At 40.6% G+C, this 24134-nt stretch overlaps 1 protein-coding gene across 2 annotated transcripts; it reads left to right on the top strand.

Annotated features, from left to right (window-relative positions):
* Positions 1–477: 477 nt before the first annotated feature.
* lcorl (ligand dependent nuclear receptor corepressor-like) lies at positions 478–22924 on the top strand. 2 transcript variants are annotated; one of them, XM_004564323.4, is made up of 8 exons: positions 478–669; positions 1971–2033; positions 7704–7792; positions 7932–8058; positions 8533–8754; positions 8876–8954; positions 15286–19985; positions 20084–22924. In XM_004564323.4, exons 1-8 carry the CDS (start codon positions 579–581, stop codon positions 20089–20091), a joined length of 5379 nt encoding a protein of 1792 aa, XP_004564380.3. In that variant the 5' UTR covers positions 478–578; the 3' UTR covers positions 20092–22924. The 2 variants fall into 2 exon arrangements, with proteins under 2 accessions (XP_004564380.3, XP_004564381.3); XM_004564324.4 differs by lacking the exons at positions 15286–19985; positions 20084–22924 and adding an exon at positions 9807–14404.
* The last annotated feature ends 1210 nt before the right edge of the window (positions 22925–24134 follow it).

The raw sequence follows: 24134 nt of genomic DNA, 5'->3' as shown, positions 1-24134 counted from the left end.
ATAATCGTTATTTAATAAGCTAGTTGGTCTCCAATTATCAATATTAATAGTTCCTTATTAGGCTTTGGAATCAACCTGGTCAAACCTTGATGCATTGTACTGGGAAGTTGTTGGTTTCCTATGCTTTCTGCAAAATACTCAGGAAGAAAGGGAACCAACTCTTCAGAAAATGTTGAGAAGGGTCTGGCTGCAGCCGCTCTGGAGCGCCATATTTTGTGACCTCCACAGTAGGCTGCATGGATACAGTGGAAACCTTGGATCGTAAAGGGTTGGGACAGAGTCTTTCATATATAAATTTGCCGTTAGTAATTTCATAATTCTATGAATCATCTAGTCTGCTTGCACTGATCATGTTGGTAATTTGTTTGCGTTACAACAACGGTCATTTTTAAATTTTGTTTTTTTAATCGTGCTCCAGGAAATGTTGGCAAAGAGAGGAAGTGAGGTAAGGTTCGCGCATGCGTGGTCGGATTGGGTTTCAGGTACGGATCGGGTAGCGGCGACAAATGCACCGCAGCGGTTACAATACACAGCGGCTGTAACGCAAACAGGGGAGAAAGAGGGGCAGAGGACGAAGAATGACGACGCTGCAGTGTAGATGCATGGCAGAAAAGAAGTTGTTTCGGCGGGAACTTGATTCTTGGCGTTACAAATTGATACACTGCGTCGGTATGGTTCATATGCAGTTTAGTATTTTGTAAAAAAATAAAACATGTAGTGAATGGTTTTGTCCGGCAACAGAGGGATCGCTACCCGAGCTGTGTTGGTTCCTAGCTAACTAGCAGCTACTGATGTGGCTGCTTTTAGTGTTCAGTTAAGCCAAGACAGCTGCTTAGCTAGCTCCTTTTGTCTGCGCTTGCTAGCCCTTCGCCGGCGTTAGCGCTTTCTTGGGTCGTTTCATTTATGTCTTAAATTGGATTGTAACCAATAAGATATAATGCATATGCCCAACCAAGATATGTAATTTTATCTATCGGTGTACCATAACACAATCAGTTATATTAGTAACATACAGTAATAATTGTTTATTGTTCGATGGCTATGCTATAGCAGTGCTTAGCTAAAAGCTGTTGTTATTTCGGGAGGATGTTGTTGTTACGTTAAGTAAGCTAATGTCAGTGCAATGCCAGGAAAGCATTCATTTCAGTGGTGTCCGGTAACGGTTTTTCTCGGGCTCTCTTCTAATTTGAACGTAGTTTTTAATGCTACAGCAGCTGGTGATGTTAGCATAAGGCTGGCGCACCTATTCGTAAGTCAGTTTCCTACTGTGTATAACGTCTAAACAAGGGGTGTCAAACTCGTTTTAGCTAATGAACCATATACGGTCCAGTCCGGTCTCAAGTCGGCCGGATTTATAAGACCACTGTCCATTTGGTCACAAAAAAACTCGATCTTTTTTTTTATTTTATTTTTTTAAACAAAGCAAAAAACTGACATCACCCAAAATATAGAAGACTCCCGTAAAATTTTGTCAGACATCAAATTATTTTGGTCATTTTGCAAATATGATGATTGATGTAGTTTCAGCATTTCTCGATGTTCTTTGCATCGTCTGGTATTGTATGTATCACAGTTAAAAAGGCACAAAATAAACCTTTACATTTGTTTTTGTGATTTAAAGAAATTGCCTGTATCTACAGTTACATTTTAATTCCTGTGAAATAATGCTGTTAACACCACACCAGGAAATTTTAAATGGGAGTAATAACAACTTCACGGTAATATTCACACTGCATGTTTGACACCTCTGATCTAAACTGTTGTGACAATGGCATCCTACATGTAATCATGTATGTGTGTTTTTCAAGGTTTATAAAGAGTTCATTGTAAACATCTAAATTGTTCTGTCTTCCTGAAAATGACAACATAGTAAACAGTTTTGAGAGCAGATTTTTCTCAGATCTTGGAGCCCTAAACCATGCACTTGTTCGTATCAGCACTGATGGATTGCTCCCATTTTTGTCTTGCAGGGTTTGAAAGCATTCTGGAGGGAATTTATGGCCCGCTGCCGAGAGACCTCAATTTATTTCATGGTGGGTTGTTGGTTGTATATGCTCTTTACCATTGGCTTGTGACTATAAGAGGACTGTACATTTATTTTCAGCATAAGCGATGATATTGCCAAACAAACAAATCATTATTCTTGCCATGCCTTTTGTCTTCCCAACGCTGTCCCATATCTATTCTTATAATATCAGACCTCAAAATTGTGTCACCAATATTAAGGCTTTTAAACCAAAAAAGATTAGCATTTGTTGTGGGATTTACTTAGCTATTGATTGGTATTCATTACGTTATTTAAGTAGTTGAATCAGAAACTACGTATTCAGTATGATTCATACTTGTACTTCCCATTTGACTGTAATTTTAACCGTATATTGTTTTTAAGTAGGACTCAAAAATAGCAAAAACGATTCTTTTCCTGCTCATTTAAAAGCAGTCCACTTCCTCTTTAACTCATAATTTTACATATATATGCTCTATGCTACCTCGAGAGAAAGCACAGCAGATTGCATTATTAGATTATTTAACAACCATTGTTAACAAATTATGATACAGTTTCACTGATCCTAGAGGCAAGTCTAAATATTTTCTGGTATTCTAATTTCAATATTTTGTTAGACCTAAAGCTGTGGTAGGAGTAATCAGGGACTAGATTTTCAAAAGCCTAAAACTGAGCCCTGAGGAGATAGAGTCCATTTCTGTGTCAGATGACTGTACAGTATGCTGAAAAGTAGAGTCTCCAAAGCTCCCAAAACCATGTTGAGTAAACTGTAATGTATCAGCTGAAATTTAATCTTCTTTGCCTTTGCCATGTGTTTATGTGTGACCCATTTCTCACCTGCTAAAATTCTGCAGTCACATAACAACCTCAGCGTCACAAAAGCCCCCACGCCCTGGAAACTTCCGTCACTCTTTACGGTGTGCTCCAAGGCACCACCAGTATGTCAGCCTCACAAGAACAAAGGTCTTCACAAAATATTTGCAGTATATAAAGCAAGCAGTTACACCATAAAACATACCCATGGTGCCACTACCCTTTGTACTTATATCAGGAAGGAGCACAATATCGAACCTGGAAGTCAAATAAATCTAACCTAAAACACCAGAATTTGGTAGATCCCTGAAAAAACTAAAGAAAGTCTTACTTTCTGTCTCTCTGATGCCTTTATTAGCTTCGATCATGCCTTCACATCCCTCTAGCACTCTGTGGACACCAGCAGCCAAAACATACAGCTTGCTTGACACTGTCTGGGATCTCATTGAAGTCTGCAGTGTCATCTGGAGTTTGAGTTAGGCTACACTGGAACCTAGTCAGATGACGTGATAGACTCCTGGCTGGGTGGATGATTTGTTCAGTGAGGCATTCATTTGAGACAAGATCAGGGTGGGAAAAAAATCTATCTTAAATGAATGATAAGACAGCGCAACACCACTGTGCAACATTTTTTTTACTGCCACCCTTAATAATTTATTTTCCACACTATAAGGCATACTTAAAATCCTTTAATTTTCTCAAAGATCCTCAGTGTGCCTTAATTATTAATTCCGGTTGTGCTTACTGACCTTGAACCAATTTTATGTGGTACACAGCGCTCAAAAATCTGACAAAAAATCTTTTAGTACAACTTTAGCTACGAAGTCGCACCGCTTGATGTATTGTCGGAGGATTACGGGTACCGTAGTCAAGGGCCTCGCGGAGTAATCTGGGTCCAAAGCTGCGTCTGCTTCAGGTCTCAAAGTCAAACGAACACTGCGGCATCACTGAGAGTTACAAACTGTCTAAATTCTTTCATCTTTAATAAAATGAGCAGCGTTGCTGCTTTACCAGGTGTGACAATTAAGTTTAACATCCAGGTATCCATGAAAACAGAATTTCTTAAATTTAATGGAGTTAGAAGTTAGCAGGAAGTTAGCTCGCTAGTTTCCACCTAAACATGGTATACCACGTTTTGAGTGAGTGATTTGTGAAAAATATAAACATACAGCTCTGCTATCACTTCCAACATAAATGAAGACAGAAAAGTAAACAGCAGTGACTTTTGTAGGGTTACTGAAGTTGGACTAGCTGGTATATAATGCTGTGCTATGTGATCGCTAGCAACATAGCTATGTTAGCATAACATAAACAGTGAAGCTGGAGGATAAATGCTAATGCTTGTTTCGCTTAATGCGCTTTATGGTCCAAAAAAATACGGTACTAACAATATGAAATTAAAATATACTTAATTCATATAAATTGTGCCTTCAAAGTACCAAAATATCCTTTACACTTTAATTCATAGTATTTTAGGCATCGGTCTAAAATTATTCTGGAAAACTGATATTACATGTACCTTTAAGAAAATCATAGCAAGGCTTTCCATGATATGAAGTAAACTGCTGATGGGTGTAGGTACATCCAACCTCAGAAACATTTTAGCTCAAAAAGTCAAATGCAGTGGCAGCTGATGCCGCTTTTTAAATACAAGCGTGCAGCACACTATTGGCAACAGTAAAATTACTGGCAACTGTAGGCATTTACATTTAATGCAGCATCATATCTAAAGTCTGATTTTAATCACTTCTTCAATCAGTGATGTATTCATGTAATATACACTTGGATTAGAGCAAGATGGTTACTTAAAATGTATCTAAAACAATTTGGGGTAATGGGTCATATGCAGATAATATAAAATATATAATTTATAGGACATTTTATTCTGTTATACATTTACAGCTCAATGTATAAGGTTGGAAAATTATATTTTCAGTATTCTTTTTAATGCTATGTCATCTAATCAGACAAGAGGTGAGTTGTGCATATACCATGATAAGGCATCATGTGTCTGTCTGCCAGAGGTGGGTAGAGTATCCAAAAATTGTACTCAAGTAAGAGTAGCATTACTTTAAAATATTATTACTCAAGTAAAAGTGAAAAGTAGTCGTCAAAAAAGTTACTCAAGTAAGAGTAAAAAAGTACTTGGTGAAAAGACTACTCAAGTAGTAACTGTTTGAAATGTCCGGTTTATTTTATAAATAAATGTTATCAGACAAACAAAAATAAATAAATATACAAATTTTAGTATTTTCAAAAGGAATATATGTAAAAACATCAACAAAATAAGGCACAATTCTGATTTCAGTTTTTCACAACATAAAGCTTTTTTCACCAATACCTACAGTAAATAATATAAATATATAAACAGTGCAAACAATTTCCAGTGACAAGATATGCTGTAAACTTTATATTCATTTTTGCTCCAAATGGCACAGCAGCCTCAGAGAAAACATTAGAACGAGGCATCTTCAACATATGTACATACAAGGCAGCTCAGTTTACCATAAGTTGTATGGGTGTGCATTTTCTGGATATTTAGCAAAAATGTGCCATTTCTTCACTCAGTGAAGTGATGGTTAAGCTTCAGCAGCAGTTTGCTCTCAAGGTTCTTTCTGTGAAGCTGTAACTATTAAGCAATGAACAGGAGTCCTGCATGACTGAGAAGTCCTTCACAAGCTCCAGATGCAGGAAGAGCTGTATTGATTTTGATTGACAGCTTCTTAATGTGAGGAAAGCCATGCAATAGATCCACACCTCCAGTGAATGGACATGAAAGGTACCTCTCCAGCTCCCCTGCTTCTGGCTTTCCTGCCCCCATGGATCCATCATCTTCGTCGGTTAGGCCGCTGTTTGTACTGGCATCATCCAGCTCTGTGTCTAGGTTATGTCTGATGAAGTTGAGACCTGTATGATGTATGGTTTTCAAAAGAATTAGCTCTGGTCATTATAGTGCTGTATACACTGCCAAGCTGCGGATGTTTGGCAAGAAAATTTGATCACACTGGAGATGTTTTTTTACCAACTCTTGTTGAAAAACAAAATCTTGTCATTCATATCCCGCACAAACACTTTGCAATGAATTCCAGATTAAGTTTAAAATAAGAACGCGTGCAAGGCTAAGCAGTGCTAGCCATTAGATCCTCCTGTTTGGCTGTTACTCTGGGAAAGACGAGAAAGACAGTGATGGAAGCCGTGACTGGAGCTACGATGTAGCCTCTAATCTCTCCATGGCTGTCTTGAGAAGGCAAACACCTCAGTCTGGCTGCAAAAAGATAAAAACCCGCCCCTTCCAACCACAGGGGAGGGAGACGGATGAAGCTAGCTTTCAAAAGCTGGGCATACACTGTGCAAATTTTTTTGGCCCATTTTGAGCCGATTTTTCAGTCGCGCAACCGTTTTGGGGATCGGCCCGAGTTTCGCCTTAACCGTGTGTTGTGCATCGTGTAGTATACATGGGGTAACGAAAAGCAATTAAGATCTCACGACCAGCTCCCAATCATCAATCGTATGGTCGCAAGAACATCAAACCTGTTTGAAATCCTGTTGCCCCTCAACGCACCCTCTCAAACTGCGCATGCACAAACACAGAAATGAAAGTGAAAAGGCGGAGCAGCGTTTGATATGGACACGAGATGGAGGCACAACTTGTAGAACTGTGGCAAGCTCATCCGAGTACGTAAGCGTAGAGCTGCCACCCAGGCAAAAGAAAAATACAGCTATATCACGTTATAACCTGAAAAGTTTATTGTTCTAACAATATACTTTTCATGTTAGTGCAATATACCTTTCACGTTTGAACAATATAATATCACGTTATTACAGTATACATAATTATCATGTTCATACAATATAATTATCACGTTCGTGCAATATATATATATATATATATATATATATATATATATATATATATATATATTGTATTGCTTTTAAGCAAAACATTCTTTGTATATGAGGCCAAGGGTGTTCACCCTCTTCAGCTCTAGCGTAGACAGTTGGCTCTGCCATGTTTTCATGTGTTTCTTCTTTCCGTGTGTCCGCTACTTTGAAACGCTCGGGCCGCTCTGCCCGCCACAGTTTCAAACTGGTCATGTGACTGCATGGCCACATCTGATTGGTAAAAAATTTACTGGAAACTCCACTGGCGGAATGTTATCTAATGTGTTAAACTAAGTATTTTTTAAAAAGTAACGAGTCGAATTTTGCAAATGTAGTGGAGTAAAAGTACAGTTTCTTCTTCACAAATGTACTCAAGTAAAAGTAAAAAGTATTGTGCAAAAAAGGTACGGAGTAAATGTAACTCGTTACTACCCACCTCTGCTGTCCGCATTCACACGATTCACTACACCTTCTACAGTATTAGTTGGAATTAAATCAAACTGATTGTGGGCTTCACACAGTTTGTGTTCAGGGTCACATTTGTCATTTTACAGGCACTGATCTGCAATAGATGAGCTACTGCAACAAACGTTCTGGTTGAGAGTAGCTGTAAAAGCAGTTCTTGTTCAGTGTATTTTGTCGCCTTAAAAAAGGGGGGTGTTAAACAGTTATGTAGAGTTCATTGAGGCAGGAGTGACGGTCACTTTAACTGGTTATAAAAAAGACAAGCATGATAAACTGTTAATCAAAACCATTCTATTGAAATCAACATTAGCAGCTAATTGATTTTTAGATGCCACTTATGGAAAAACTCTAGTCATTCTTCCGTGTGTATTGTCTATATATGATAGCGTGGCTCATAATGAGATTAGTATTGTGTCAGCAGCATTTGAAGTGGCTGGTATAAGGAAACAGAATAGAAACCCCTGCTGCCTGTTGTCAGTTTTGGTTTGATCCATCAGCAGTACTGTAATACATGGTTATGCGATATTGTGTCTTTCAGACTGTGAACCGGAAGAGGTAGATGACTGGTCTCCAGAATCAAACTGCTCTCCGTGCTCTTTCTGCAACGTGCTCCTGGACAAATCTAGTGTAAGGACTTTAGTTTTGATAAGCCTCAGAGAGGTTGTCTTTCTTTTCTCTGCACCCTAGAGTAAAAAATAATTCTAAATAAGTAATCACCTTTCTGTCTCTGTATCTTCTTCTTTTTCCTCTTTATCATCCTCTCTAGGATCAAGCACCTGCAGCCACGTCGCCCCTCTCCTCCCCCTCTGATTACTCACCTTGTCGGGCCCCAACCATCTCTGAGAGCACCCAATCAGCACACAAGTTCCTCCAAGCTGTGTTCCACAAGAAAGGTGAGTCAGGTGGATTTGGACAACCTCGTTGTTATGTAGAACTGTTAATATACTAAGAGCTCCTATACTGAAAACAGCTGCCAAAGTTGACATAAATATTAATGTGGGGAATAACCAGAGAGGAGTATCTCACAGTTCCTGTCTACTGATGTACACAATGAACTGAATTACATTATTGACCTAATACACATTGCGGTTACTGTGGTGTAATTGGCATGTCAAATCTCTGCTATTCATGACCCACTAAGTGTTCCCAAAGATTTAGGATGCTTTTGAGACTTGTTTCTAGTGTGGTAACATCAGAAGACATTTTTTGTTACAGTGGATTTAATTTCAATATCTCATTAAAAACGCTGTTTAAACACTGTTTTCTAGATCAGTTTTTCAGATCAGTTTTCTAGTCCTTTAAATAATGCATGTTAAAATTGAAACCAGTGATTTTAATTGTATTTTTTTTCTTTCTCCTCCTGTTAGATGTGCACCTGAGCAGTGATTCCAACATACCTCAGATTGCTCAGGAGCTGATGAAGAAGATGATAACCACATTTGCTAAGGAGTATGCATCCAAGTGCCTGCTCCACACCAATACAAATGGTGTCACAAGGACCTCATCACCCTTGTCTGACGCGTCCGAAGCATCTGACGCCCCTCTGGACCTCACAGTGAACCGAACTCAGGAGGAGAACACGATCGAAGGTAGAGAACGCATTTAGTGCACGCATATAAAATTTAATGTTATGTCTGACTGTAACATGGGCATCCTCCTGAAGGAACCAAACAACTGGCACTCAGACTCTGACCACTTGTCTTGTAACAGATGGTGTGCTGGACCTCTCCAACCGGAACTCTGCCTGCTCAACAACTTCGTCATCATCAGAGAATCACAGGGGATCAGGGTAAGTTTTTGTAGTTCTCTGACTGCATTTTAATGTGTCTGGCCTATTGACTTATCCCTACTCTTAGTTAAATCTGGGTCTTCTTCACAAAAACAAGAATGCCGTTTACATAACTATGGCCCATATCCTATGACTAGAAAAATCACTTTGGTTTGCAGCAAATCCACATTTCAGAGTGTGGTACAACAACAGCTATATAGCATGCCAAAGATTAAGAGGTTAGCATGAGCACTGTGTTTATTACTGTCATGCTCACTGCTCAGCTAAATAGCACCTGTTCAGCCTGAAATATACACATTCCTGTTTTAGCAGTGCTTTGGTTCAAGTAATTGTAATAAATTGTGAGGAGCTAGCTTGTGTTTGGTGTTGTGGTTCTATGGGGTTTACTCTTTTATCTCTTGAGCGGTAACGTCACAGCAATGGCCGTATTATAACATTTGCCAGCAGCTCAGGATTGTATAATGAGGAGAGCATTTCAGTACTTCACAACCATTTTACGTCCGTTTTTACTAATACATTAATGATGAGTTTGATTATCCAATCTTCAAGCATGTAGGACTTTCACTGGATATCCCAAAACTACAGGGGTTTTATGTGAGCACCAAAGTAACCCCAGCCATTCACAGACTGTCCCACCTGGACGTGAAGAGGCTAGTGTGTGTGCGTGCGTGTGAGGGCCCACAAACAGACTGAGAACATACAGACATGAAACTAACAGTCGCAGTGATGTTACCAACACAAGGCATAAAGGAGTGGACCCCTCGCTCTGCACCCCCTTGTCCCCTATGCCACAAATCAAACCACCTCCATCACCTCCATCCTGACCCTGCTGTTTGGTCCTCACATCCCTAGGAGGCAGTGCAGGCAGAAGGAATACACTGAGAGGAGCTGGGAGCTGTCTGAGGGATTGCTGTCCAAGGCCTTGAAGGATATACGATCAGGAAGGCTGCAGGAGCAGCGGGCTGCGTTGCTTTATGGAATACCCCTTCAAACCCTGAGACAGGGTCTGGATGGCTGGGCTGAAGGGAGGCTGGGAGTGCTGCATCAGCTTAAAGCAGGAAGCAGAGATATCAGGGATGAAGTGACATCATGCAATGTGATGTCAACAATGCTGGGTGGCGAAGCACGCCTTGTTTTGCAGAAAGTGGCAGCATGGGCAGAGCGAGCAGAAATTGGAGGTGCTGTCGAGGAGCATGGGGACTTTAGTTTCCCTTCATCTGTTCTTGCCTTTTATCAGCCGGGTAGTTTACAGAAGACCCTCCCTCACTGTTTTCCCCAGCTCAGGGATGCTCTCCAGCCCCCTCCAAGCCCCACCCCCAGTCTGGAGCCACCCACACCCCTGCGTATTCCTCAGGTTCGTTGTGCGTCTGACCACAAAAGGTCAGTGTCAGCTGAGAATTGCAGCATAGCTGAAAACCTACATCAACGTACCTCATCAAGCGAAGGTACTGCCAGTTCATCAACAGCAGCTGCCAGACCTTCATCTCTCTTCAAACTCAGACCTCCACTCTTGGCACAAGGATGTCCAGGCAGTGCCAGCCAGTCACCTCATCGCCTGGGACCACGTGGATCCTCACTGGATGAGTCAGAAGATGGGGCAGGTTGCCGGGATAAAGACAAGCAACCTAGAAAGAAGCGTGGGAGGTACCGCCAGTATGACCACGAACTGATGGAGGAGGCCATCACCATGGTGATGGCTGGTCGCATGAGTGTGTCTAAAGCCCAGGGGGTTTATGGGGTGCCCCATAGCACACTAGAATACAAAGTGAAAGAGCGTACTGGAACACTGAAGAACCCACCTAAGAAGAAATCTGCCAACTTCTGTTTGTCCAGTTCTCACTCGTCTGGTTCTGGTAGCACGACCAGTTCCACTAACTCAGGGAGTCTTGCCTCAGCTGCTGACGCAAAGAGGTTCTAGACCACAAACGCCTCAAAAACACCTCAACACTTGAACACATCACCTCCTACAAGATAAATGTTTTCTGGAGACACTTGTTAAAACACAACACATGCCTTTACAAACTACACTGATATTAATATTCAGGTCTTTTAACTCTGTCTGTGATGTGATAGTCATACTTAAAGCTGTATTTCTCCTGCTTCGTTCTGAGTCCTTTGGTTAAAGCAGCCATAAACAGTACTGTTTTATTCAGGTAGAAGTCCTGCTCATCTTGATCTAGACGAATGATTTAGATCGTTTACTTTGTTTATGGATAGATCAACGTGGTAAATGAATTCGGATCAGAGCCTGAGGTACTGAACCTCTTAATTCACCATCTCCTTTCGTTTCACTGTACTATTGTCAGAATACTGTTTTTCTATTTTTTGTTTGTTTGTTTTTTTCCGTTTGGGACTGCTGTGGAGTTTCGTGGCTTGGTTATTAAGATACCAGTATGTGATTACATCTAATTAAATCATCGATAAGTTAATGTTCAACAAAATGTAACATATTCATAGTTTAACATTAGATCACTTAGTAATTTTTACTACCACGATTGATCAACAGAATTAAAAACAAAGGCTTTTTTAAAACGAGAATCTGTTGGTGATATAGAATCAAATTATTTTACCTTCAGGGTAGTTGTACTGTGTTGTACATCCTTTTCTCAAGGAGGAAAAACAAACAATGATGGCTGCCCAAAAAGATTGCTCAAGACTCAAGTATGAGAAACACAGTTGCAGACCTTTTAAGGCTGAAAAATAAAGTGTGACTGTCATATTTGTTAGCTGTTAGGTTATTAGGTTATTCAGGTTTAATTCAATTCTTAAAGCTCCTTGGTAATGGAGCATTGATGATTGTGATTTGCAGCTTTCTATCTCTCTGGGTATGTATACCTAGGCTTTTCAAGTGACTTAGAGCCATTAAAACTATTTAAAAACTCATTTCTATTGTTAGAGACCTCTACAAACAGGGAGCTTGTACAGTATATATGCTGTGGTGGCTACATCTTGATTATGAGTTTTTGTACAAGAGATTAGCTTAAAAAAGCCATTTTGTGTCCACATATTTCCTTTCATTCTGTACAAGCTAATCTAAACACTGTATTGAGTGTAGTTGGAATGCAAACGTGCAGCATGTTTTAAATGTGCACTGATAAGCTTGGGAACTGTATATTATTGTGTATTTGTACCGTTTGTGAAAGATGTTCTTTTATTATCACAGATATTTACTAATTCTGCTACTGTAGCTGTATTACTGCAAACCTCATACCATGACCGCTGCTTAACTTTTACGGGACTGTTTTCCTGGCACATGGATGCGTAGCTACAAGAAAAACTCATTTCAGTTAACGTTTTAACAGTAATACCGTTAAGCCTAATATTAATATTTGTTTTATGGGTAGTCTTAATGTTATAGATGGTCGACTGTGTCAGCTACTGGAGGTTTCGGTAGTTTAGGTTTTTAGTGAAATGTTTAAACGGCGACCACGCAGCTATTCAGTGTCAGGCTTTTAAGGCTTCTTTGTCTGCGTCTGTAAAAATGCTAAAAGTTTCGTCTACACTCATGTCTGCCTCTAGAATGGGCATTTTTCCATTAACAGTGCTACTACCAAAGCAGCATTTCAGGGTTACCCACACAAAGCTGCTTTACTTTGGATTTGCTGCAATGTCAGCCCCCCCCCCTCTCTCTCACCGTCTTTAACCTGTTGCCATATATACCTCTGAACATTCTCTGCCTATAGCCCAGTGTTAGGTTTCAAATCAAGCTTAAAATCTGTATGAGTTCTTTATCTCTCAAGAAACAGCGAAATGTAAATTCACTGCTATCAACAACACTTAAACTTTTAAAAAAAACTAGCCATGTGGCGTGTAAAATCTTTTTTTTTTTTTTTCTTTTTTTTTCCTTTAAGGTTGAAATTCTGTCTTGCGGCATTTACAGATTTTTATTATTTTTTTTTTTTTTGTTATTAATGTCGGTTTTTAAAAGTTCTTCAGTCACAAAATTGTGGCATTTCAACCTTTGTAATTCCTCCAGCTGTGCAAATGTTGTCTCCACGTCTGAATGTCTGTTCTTATTGCGGTACATGGTGCCGGTCTCTATGGCGACAGCTCAGCACAGCATGTCTCTATTTTGGGAGTTATCTACTATTTATATCAAAATGACTCCGAACACGCCCTGAGAAATTGAAAAAGGACATCATTGTATTTGTTTAATTGCAGCTAATTCTGGGAACACACTTGGGCTTTGAGATTAGGGCTTTTTAATTTTTGATTGAACTGCTGGCAAATCTTTGAGGCAACGTAATTCTGCTATTTATGCATAAATCAATTATTGCACTATGATTTATAAAACAAAATTGTTTTTTTCTAGAAACTTGTTTTGTGTTGTTATGGCATATTTATTTATTGATTGCGCTTCAGAACTGTGATTTATTTTTTTATTTTTTTAAATATTGTGGTAGTTCTTGATTTGTAACGGGGCACTTTGATGCATTGTGAAATGTGTATTGCTACAATTGCATGAATGCTTTTAAATGTTAGCTCATATAATTTATTTAGTCCAGAAATTATACTGCTGACTATTGTGATTGTTTAGTGATTTTGTTACTATTAAATTATTTTAATGATTTTAAAGAATAATTTGTCATAACAAACTCAACAATATAGCCTCTGTAACACCTAAAGTACTTGGAAAGTTTCCACCGCAGAAACTAGGCGGAGATGGGCAGGTGGTTTTGCAACATATACACCTTTGTATATGTTCCAGTTGTAGGACTAATTTGTGAGGGTAGATATTCCTGCCCAGAAAAGCTTCAAGTGGGGCTCAATGCTGTTAGGTTAAATGTTGAATAAGCACTATTTTTGAAAATTAGCAACCTGTCAAACAAGACAAAGAACATGAAATTGCTGTAAACTGCTCATGTATGAAACAGCAATGGCTGTTCGAGACCCACCACCACCGCTTTTAAATTAAACACAACAATACAGCAAACTGCCCAGTAGTTGGAAGAAATTATTTAACAAGTCGGTCAGAAAAGTTTAGCTTGAACCCCACCACCAAAGTTGCTGTTCTACCTCCTGAGCAAGGACTCTCTTGGAGGTACACCCCAGAATTGTAATTGTACCCTGGTTCCTTCAGTGAAAAGTTCCTGCAGTGGAAACTTGACTCAACACTACAGAATATAACACTTAAACCTGGCCTCTTGAAACCTGACATGGTTTGGCCGCAAACAGTACTTAAATTGCTGGAGAGAAAAAGTAAAAACTTGAAAATAGGTTGATATTAAATCAGTTACTTGATTCTATAATTAAATATCTTACTTCTTGGACCTGCTGGCTGTTATGAAAATTAGAGGGCTTTTTGAACTGTTGGTTTGTTGATGAAAGTGCTGTTGGTTTAAAAAAAAAAAAAAGTTAAGTTGAGCGTTTCTTCAATCATTCCTTCTGCTGTTAGCAGAATGTTATCATTTGCCTTCAGCAACTAATCAATAAAACAGTTCTTTAATCAATCGCCTGTTGTTATTTTTTTTCTAGAATAATGGTTTGCTTTACAGTTATCAGAGAGTTGTACTGCAGATCAAAGGTTTTACAACTTTTTACAAGGGCTAGAATCCAGTAAATGGTAAAATGGTAAATGGCCTGTATTTGTATAGCACTTTTCTAGTTCCTAAGGACCCCAAAGCGCTTTACACAACCTGTCATCCACCCATTCACACACACATTCACACAATGTAGAGAAATGCATCATGTCACTTCCTTCTGCAATACATCAACATTATAGTGGCACTCCAAAAATGAAAGTGCATTTGGGGGAAAAACTACACGGCAAACGCTGCTAAATAGGCTGCATTTACAATATCGTTTTCCTGGTGTAATAAACCACAAAAACATCTTGCACTACAAGCTACATTCCACTTTTTTTTTTTTCCAAATGTTATTATTTAAGCTGAAAGTTTTGTACCATTCAGAGTTCATTTTAGTTCATTATTGATGGCTAGCAAGTCTACTGCCAAAAAAATTTACTGTGTAACTTTTTTTCTTCTTAAGCTTATTTCAAACATTGATTTCTGTAAGGATACATTACCATCATTTCATCACAATATGTTGCCTACATCTTAAGCTGCATATCACATTTTTACATTAACTCTAATAATGCGGGTGCAGTCTTGCAACCAGCACGAACTCCAGTCTCATCTATAAAATATATGGAAGTCAGAAATGACAAACTTTCAGGCAGTGCTGTTATGGAACAAATGCAACTTAAATGTGCTTGCTGCTGAAATTTTTAGTCTTCATTATTTTGTGTGCATGCTCTTTTTTTTTTTTTTTTTCTCATTTGAAACTTTGTGAGTAAAACATTCTAACTCCAGTTTTTACCTTTTACCTCTAGCTCCCCGGTGCCATCTTTCACAGAAGACAAGGCAGGTCAGCAACAGCGAGGGACTAAGTTTGGTCAATGTTCCACATTGGATGATGTTCTGAGTTCTCTCTGCCCAGCTCACCAATCCTTAATCTACCAAATCCTCAAGTATGCTTGCCATGAAAAAGAGATGCTCAGGAACGAAAGGGACACTGTTTTATGTTCCAAGAAGCTGCATTGCACTTCGTGTCAGAGTCTTGTTGCAGCCTCTCCTGCATCGTTCCATTCGCCTTGCACACCCTCTTCTAATTTATGCTTGTCCTCTTCCATATGTTGTGAGAAACGCAGCTTCCAAATCAAGAAAACAACAGATGGAGAGGTAGGAGATGGAGACCCTCCTTGTCCTGTTCTGAAGAGAGAGCAGAGTCCCTCTCCTCCCCCTCTTTCCCCAATCCCATCAGATTTCGGTAAGAAATGTGATGAAAACCCACCCTCTCTGCTTCACCAAGAGGAGGATGTTAATCTCATGGTACAGAGTTTTGTAACTGCAAGCTACGAAGCCTCAGATGTCAATGCAACTACAGAAGATGCTGAAAGTAAGATCGCTGAAAGAAGTCAGGCTGATAAGAATCCAAGTGGGACTTCACTGCAGGATGTCATGGATCGTTTTAGTGAGAAACTGGAGACAATAACACCTCTAGACAAGGACCCTACTCTGGTTTCTACGGCTATCTATGTTTCTGAAAAGGAGCAGCCGTTATCTCCCTCAACCAGCTACAACCTGCCTTTTCGTGCTGATGCCCATGTCACTGAGATCATCACCACAGTGCTTCGCACAAGCAGTCCCAGTGATTACAGCTTGAGTGAGCTGTTTAGTCGCCAAGACAAAGAATCCAAGTCACCCGTTACTAGATCCCGTCATCGCCAGAATGTTGAAAAACCTAAATGCACCCCTGAGATACAGAACAACAATGACCAACAAAGTTCAAGTGTACAAAAACAGGTGAATACAGTGGCTACAAGCTCAGCTAAACAGTGTGTTTTGTCCTGCAAAGAAGGTGGTGAGGGTTGCAGTTCTACAAATGACAAAAGCCACAAGGGATCCCCATCAAGTGAAACCACTGAGGCTGAAAGATCAGGTAAAAGGAAAGCTTGTGCTATTAAAGGGAGAGTGTGTCATCTGCTTAACATTTCTGAGGGTGCAAGAAGATCAAGGAGAAATATAGTCCCTCCACCGCGGTTCTCCTCCTATGTCACAGAGCCCAGACGTATGTTCTTTGTTGCGTGTTTCTCTGAACCTATCTTCAATCAGAAAGCACAAAAGGACAAGGCTTCATCTAGCACCAATCATATGTCATCAAAAGATCCAGATGCTAAGGATGCCAACGTAGAATCCAGAAATGACGTTTCTTTGTCCTCATGTGTGAACACAGGGAAGCTTGCCTTTCAGTCAGCAGAAAAAGGACATGAACTATCTCACATGGAAGTGAAAAGTCAAAGCCAGGTCACTCCACAGATTGTGACTGCGAAAGACCAAAGTCCTAAAAAACATCGCTCAGGCAAAGAGAACAATAGTAGTGACAGTGTTGTCCCTCTCTTAGGACGGTTACGATCAGCATCATCAAAAAGAGTACAGGACTCATCAAATATGGATGTCCCTATAAATTCTGATACTTGTCTTGAGAGTCTTAAAAATTCCCAAGTCCAGTACACTAGTCCAATTAAACTTATGTTTGTATCACCAGTAAAGGATAAAGAGGGAGTTAAATACAGTCTCAAATCAGCAGGCTCTGGTTCTGGCTCACAAACAGAACATTTTGATCCCTGTGAAGAGTCTTCATGGTCAGGGACACTTCAGAAGCACACAATCCAGAGCAAAAAGCCTGCAATATCACAAGTAAAATCAGTTGTCTCACCACTAAAATCTTCTGCCTCATGCATACGGTCTTCTTGTTCCCCAACCAAGTCATCTTCTTCACCAGCCAAGTCTGGTTCCTCAACACGCAGGTCTGCTTCTTCACCTGCCAAATCTGGTTCCTCAACACCCAAGTCTCCTTCATCACCAGCCAAGTCTGTTTCCTCAACACGCAGGTCTGGTTCTTCAACACCCAAGTGTGATTTGTCACCTGCCAAATCTGGTTCCTCAACACCCAAGTCTCTTTATTCACCATACAAGTCTGATTCTTCAGTATCGAAGTCCTCTTCCTCACCAAGCAAATCTGCTTCCTTAACACGCAGGTCTGCTAATTCACCATCCAAGTCTGGTTCTTCAACACCCAAGTGTGCTTTGTCACCCGCCAAATCTGGTTCCTCAACACCCAAGTACGGTTCTTCACCACGCAAGTCTCCTTCTTTGCCCAGGTCCCCTTCCTCATCACCTAAAGATGCTTCCAGAGGATCAGGTGAAGGTACTCCAACTAAGCGCGTAGCTGGAGCTGACAGCCAGGGATTATCAGGTAACTCGACTTCTTTTCATGAAACCACTCCACCAAAAAGGCGTCCTGGGCGTCCGAAGAAACTGGGACCACAGCTGGAGCAAAAAGCAAAAAGGCCAATTGGCCGACCCCGTAAGCAGAAGACTTTGGATTCCGAACCTAAAAATGTTAAAATGGTAAATGGTAAATGTCAGTTGGCACCTAATATTGAGGAGAATACAACTAAAAACCTCAAGATAACAGTCGTATATGGCCGTTCGAGGAGAAACAAACGATTGGTGTCAGAAGGCTTTGACCAGCTGCAAACAGAATTTCATGACGCTTGGCGAGCCGTAAATCTATTGCACAACTCTAAGACCAGCTCAGGTAGTATTAAAACAACCTCAGAGGAGTTGGATTTTGTCAGACCAGCGAAAAGGCCTGCTCCTCAATCTGGCAGTAACATCAAATGTCAAAAGCATGATGATTCTGTTCGCTCAAGGAAACCAGGTAGACCTGCAAAGGTTAAAATCTCTGGAATCTCAGTCACAGTGACCACAGTGTCACCTCGTCAACGTAAAATTCAAATCAATAAAGAGAATAGGCAGTCTCCTGAAATGCTGGCTCCTAGGAAAGTACTTCTACAAGACTTCATGTCTGCCAAAGAGCCCAGGACAATCAGTCATCAGTTAATGAGCAAAAGGGGTCAAAAAGAAGAAGGGAAAGAAACAGAGGATGGTAGTAAAGATGAACTCCCCAATCAGCCTGTAGTACGACACTCCAAGAGAGTGAGAAAGCCATCAATACACTTTTTGCATGCTGTTGCCACCTCTACATCATACAGCCGCAGCAATGCGCTGGTACGACGCTCTAAACAACTTCTTTTAAACAAGGCAAACAGTGAAAGGAGACAGGATGAGCAGCAAAGTAGTTTCGAAACTTCAGGTGAGAAGAGAAAGTCATGTGGACCACAGAAGAAGGGCGTTTCTCTAGACGTAAGCAGATTGGCAGGGGTATCTGTTGATTCGATCTTTAGGTCTAAAGAGACATTAAGGTGGTGGGCAGCATCAGCTGAGGAAAAGACAATGAACCAGGAGCTCGCCAGACGAATAAGAGTCATCTCTGACACTTGGGTCTCAGACGCTGTGGACAACCAAGAAAAAGAATTGGCCCTCGATTCTAAACTAGGCACTAAAGACAGCAGTTTATTTGCCAAGAATTCAAATCATTCCTCTGTGGTCCGAACACTGTTTGACTGTTCGCCCAACAAACCAAGGTCCTGTAGCATGCAGCAGATCTGCTCCTGGTTTATGGAGACCACCGAGACACAATCTCTGGCCATTGTCAAGAAGGCAAGCTCCCGTAATCGTTACGAACTTATGCACTTCCCTCGTTCTGCTAATGCAAAAAGTGTTTGCCACAGTCCTCAGGCAGAGCGACTCCGCAAACACATCAAGAAGTTTGCCAAAATGGTGCCAAAAAGCCCTTTACAGCATCAGAAGGCTCAGAGACGGCTGAGGAAGAGAAACAAAGCAGCTGTGTCAACACACAGACGACAACTTTTTACTTTAAGCATTGCAAGCAAGCGCACTCGCCAAGTCCAGCCGTTGAGAGGCAAAGCATTTAGTATATATCAAGCCACTCTGGTTAGAGCAAGGACACGTTTTCTAACCCGGAAAGAAAGGGATAGGTGGCAAAATGGGGCTAGGGACAGGAGAAACATAAAAGCAGTATCATGTTGTAGAAATGAACGTATAGTAACTGGACTACAATCTAAACGTAAAGCATTATACACATCCACAAACGATCGGCACTCTGTTGGTTTGGAAAACGGTTCTGCCGCCTCTTCGGTTAGCCAAACTCGGGAACTCGTGGATGTACACAAAGAGCAGAACCTTTGCTCCAAAGCCTGGGGTCCTGAAACGCTGAAAGAATGCCGGGTGTTTCTAAGGAAGATCAACTCTCCTGATAGCGAATCGGCTGAGGAAGAGTGGGACTCTTGTACTGTGACACTGGAAGGGTCACCTTCTGCATACCTCTTTGCAGAACAGGACAGGCAACTGGTAAGATTCGTTAAAGCTGTGAAAACTGAAAGAAAAAGGAGCATTAATAGGAGGACTGCCTCGAAAGAGTTGGCAGATTCTGCATCAAAATCAGTCCAGGAGCAGGAAGCAAAGCCAGCAGGGAGGCAGAAAAGAAAATTCAAGAGTCCCAGGGTTGCGTCTACTGAACCACCACAACCACCACCAGCGAAAATCTTGAGACAATCGCGAATGAGGGGCCTGACTGGGCCGAGATGGCGTGACTTTGTCCTTGGTAACTACTTTTCTTTCTTTTCTTTGAATTGAAGGCATTGACTTTGCCCATGCAAAAGTTACCCAATAAACGTTTGTTCTTTTATCTTTTCCTGACAGAAAGCTAACTGAAGCATGAGGCCTCCTCTTCCTGGGAAAGGGACTGTGGTTTAACGTGGTGCCTTTGGACTTTGTGCTGACCACGTAGACTGGCCATCTCAGTATGGTTCAGTCTTACAATCAGCAGCTATGTAGCAGTCTAACTTAAAAGCTTGATGTTGCACTATTTTTATCCATGGATATGTATGTACATTTTGTCATCTTGCCTTTGTCTTTCTGAAGGTGTATAGTAGATCAATATAATAGTTACTTCAGAGTTTTAATGGAAAGAGTGCTTATACCGTGAACCCTGTCAGAGTGGTCATAGAGGAATGAAAGCTCGACTGCCATCTCCCTAAAAATGTACCTTTACTGATACTAAGACCAACACTTCTTCTCGGAAATGAGCCCTTACTGTATATCTTAACCTGACATTTATCATAATTTTTACTACTTTAAGCCACAATGCCAGCTCTAAAACCCCCACTTATTTTATTTATAGTGACTCGTACTTTGGCACTGTTTTGAATGTTTAATTTGTAATTTAATATTTGCTTTTGTATTTTAGGTTTGCTTAAAGTATATTGGAATTTGATTTGAAACTTTCTCTTAATCCGAGCCTTTTGTTTTCTCTACTGCTGTCGCAAACAAGTAGCCAAAACAGGCTTTTAATGAAGGAATCTTTCAGTTCACTTAACACCCAATCTTAACTCCAGTAGCTATCTGTGAAAAGGCCACAGCTGTAAGAGTGTGTCTTGAAATGCACTAATTGGCCTGTACTAAAACCAAATATTTGATGTCATGAGTTCTTTTTCAAGAGCATTTTCAGTTGTCAATTCCCCACAAAATGCAGAGGTGTCTGTGAAGTGACAGAAATGGCATTATGCAGTTGTAGAACATAGCTTCTGGTTAATTTCATGGTTTGTGGGATCTTTCTTGTTTTTATTCAGTTATCTTTCTAAGAACGTATTATTTTCACCCAAAGCATATACTGTATGTTGCTGTCAGATCGACTTTTTGCACTATTGAGCCCCTTTCAGACGTGATATATGCACCGCTGGCTTTTCGTTAAAGTGCTGACATCCTGTCAGTCAGACGTAGGGTGCTTTTACATTGTTTCTCACAATTTACTCGTATTTAATCTGTGATATTTTTTTTTTCTTTTTTTTTTTTTTGCGCTTGTTGTTCACAAATATTTAGCCAGTGACCTCCCAACTTTGAATGACTAGAATTTTTACGTTTTATTCAGTATGATGTGAAACTGACGACTGGGACCACAAAATCATCTGAAAAACTGAGCTGTGAAGAGGGTGTGGGCGTTTGTCTCATAGATTTAGGCACGATCCTAGAGACAGGTTGGCAACCACCAGTTACTGGGGAAAAATGAGTTTTCCCTGACCAGCTGTTTAACTATTAATTTCTGCTGTTGTCACTATGAACAGGGTATTTTTCTTAAGCGTGTGCGTTGCACGTATAAGTAGCTGCAGACACCACTGACGAGTAGCATTTCCTGTTACTTTCTGCACATGTTGTTTGTAAACTGCAGCATCTCAGCGGGCAAGTCTATGCCATCACTGCAAATTGGCAGGCATGCAGATGTCTTGCACACCATCTGCTGATGCAATTTACATCACTCAGACTTGCCTACGTGGGAAGTGGAACGCACCCATTACTGCATGTATCCTGCTGAGAGAGCTGTACCCTGCCTCTCCTGCACAGGCTCAGAGAGATGTTTGCTGTTGTTTCGAAACAGAGTTGGCGAGATAAAATCTCATTGTGTACCTGGTATTTCTGTTCAGGTCTTTCACTTGAGAGCTCAACAACTCGCAGGTCCACGCGATACGGTCGCTGTCCTAATCTCGCAAGTTCCTTTTAAGTTGCAATGCGACGCATGCAGTGTAGAAGTTGATACACTAATGTTGCAAGTTCAACATTAGTAAAAGCTTTGCCGTCGTGGCTTTCACAGAAGAGTGACCGGGGTCTTCCTTCGCACATGAAACCTACGTGTTTTCATGCTGTCAGATCAAAGGCGAAGAGTGCACGTCTGAAAGGGGCTCTATATTTGAGATTAATCCCACTACGCAGATTCCTCCTCCCATATTTTGCACATCCCATCTCCCACTACCACTCCCCCCCCCCCCCTTACTGTAAAACTAGAATCTGTTTGGTGCAATACAAATCCAGATGATTTATCAGTATGTAGTAATTATTTTATTGCTGACAGACGAATGGATGTACATGAGTACCAGTGGCCTGGGATGTTACTTCAGTTGTTTCCATAGCCATGTAATGTGATCTTAAAGGATTCTGCTATACAAACTATGTTTGCCCACCTGCGTTGGTCTCATCAGAGAAACAAAAATATAAGAATTTTTTTTTTTTTCCTCTTACACGTAATAGCATTATTTACTTTTTAAATGTTGAGTTGTCACTGTTTCCCTGGATTTTCTGTTATTTTCTTAAGTTGCAGCAAGGGACGCCGACCTCCACAGGAGCTCAGCTAGGACTAGGCCTGAGAGTTGATGGGGTAACACTAATCTTGGATCAATGTCATTGTTTTTCTGCCATCTGTCCAGAGACCGGCAGATCCAAGGTGTCCAGCTGTAGGTCAAAAACTTCACCCTTTAGGGTGTGTTGTGCCCGACTACCGTTGTATGCATGTCACTATGGTTGCCGTTTCAACATAAAGGAGGTGGGCAAGTCTCTGTCATTTGATAAATAACCATCAGCCCTTTGTTTGTTGAAGAACCTGGTGCTATACATCTGTTGTATATTTTCTTTATCATGTGTTTTTATACTGTCCAATACAGATGCAACAAACAGGTGTCTGTGACTGAACCAATAAAGAGTCTTTTGAGATAACCAGAGAGAGGTGTGAGTTATTCATTCATTTGTTGTTGTGGAGCCACTAGAACATGGGAACAAGTAAAAGTGAAATATAAGAATATTCTACAGAATGGTAATATTTATCACTTATATTGCTTTTAGTCTCTTGAAAAGAGACCCTGAAATAATCTGTTTGTTTATAACAGCAACCAAGAAAAGGGCAGAGCAAAAAAAGACAGGTGGTGGTCCTGCACCCCCTCGTCAACAAGTTGGTTAAGTAAATAATACCCTCACGGGAAGATCGATATCTCTCTATGAGCACACTGTCGCGCTGAGCTAAAGGATCCTGTCTGTCCCGCAATATACGCTGAATTCTGAGGACTCTCCTTATCAATCTTGCACCTTCCGCAATGGGTGGCTCGCGTAAACGGACAGGACATGGCTGCGACAGGCTTCCCAAATCCACCTTCGCTTTTATAGCCGTGGTCTCTCATCTTGATTACACGAAGTAATTTACAATTACTACTCTAGAATATGAATTACATCTGAAATAATCAAATACATGAAATAGAATGATTAATAGTACATTTCCCTTTTTTAGGAAATGACCTGTATGTATCTGTGTGACATCAATAAAAGGATCAAGTACTGCATTATCTTTAGTTACATTGATAATATTTATTTTTGGTAAAACAGTGGTAAAATATCGCTGTTGCTTTCGTATACATGAAGCGGACATACCTGAGTGGCCGCGATCTAATCCTGTTTACATAAAGTAAACCTGCTCCCGAGCAGGTTTACGCTTACGGATCTGTTGCTATGACAGCAAGTCCCGGATGAGCTTCGGGGAACCGAACGATCCAGGATCACGCGAAATCGTCAACAATCAAATCCAGCTAACTTACTTAGCGAGGTACGAAGAACGGACCCCAGGGTCATAGTAAATAAGTTCTTCAACCAGTAGTGTGGTTATCCTTGCAGTCACTGTAAACACCGTTGTGGAGATCAGGGCAATATTTTACTGCTACTATTCATAACCATCATTACCATTACATTAATTATCATTTCATCAAAGCATTTATTCAATAGATTACATATGTTCTTAGTTAAGATTATTACACCTATCACAGAGAGCTTCTGTCTGGTAAAAGGCCAGAAGCGTCAACGGGCGGGGTGAGGCTGAGTGCGTTGGAGGTCGAGACACACACATACACACACACACAAACAGTAGTTAGACTCATGTTTA

This window comes from Maylandia zebra, linkage group LG6 (genome assembly GCF_041146795.1).
Source record: "Maylandia zebra isolate NMK-2024a linkage group LG6, Mzebra_GT3a, whole genome shotgun sequence".
In the NCBI taxonomy this organism is placed as follows: Eukaryota; Metazoa; Chordata; class Actinopteri; order Cichliformes; family Cichlidae; genus Maylandia; species Maylandia zebra.
The sequence above is the reverse complement of the archived record's forward strand: the minus strand, read 5'-3'. Positions and strand labels throughout refer to the sequence as shown.

What these genes read in the sequence shown, in the direction of transcription:
- lcorl (XM_004564323.4), top strand. Translation starts at nt 579, where the DNA reads ATGACGACGCTGCAGTGTAGATGCATGGCAGAAAAGAAGTTGTTTCGG. An exon ending in CAAATTGATACACTGCGTCG is followed by an intron (nt 670 to 1,970) that starts GTATGGTTCATA and finishes TTTGTCTTGCAG; the next exon opens with GGTTTGAAAGCATTCTGGAG. An exon ending in AGACCTCAATTTATTTCATG is followed by an intron (nt 2,034 to 7,703) that starts GTGGGTTGTTGG and finishes TGTGTCTTTCAG; the next exon opens with ACTGTGAACCGGAAGAGGTA.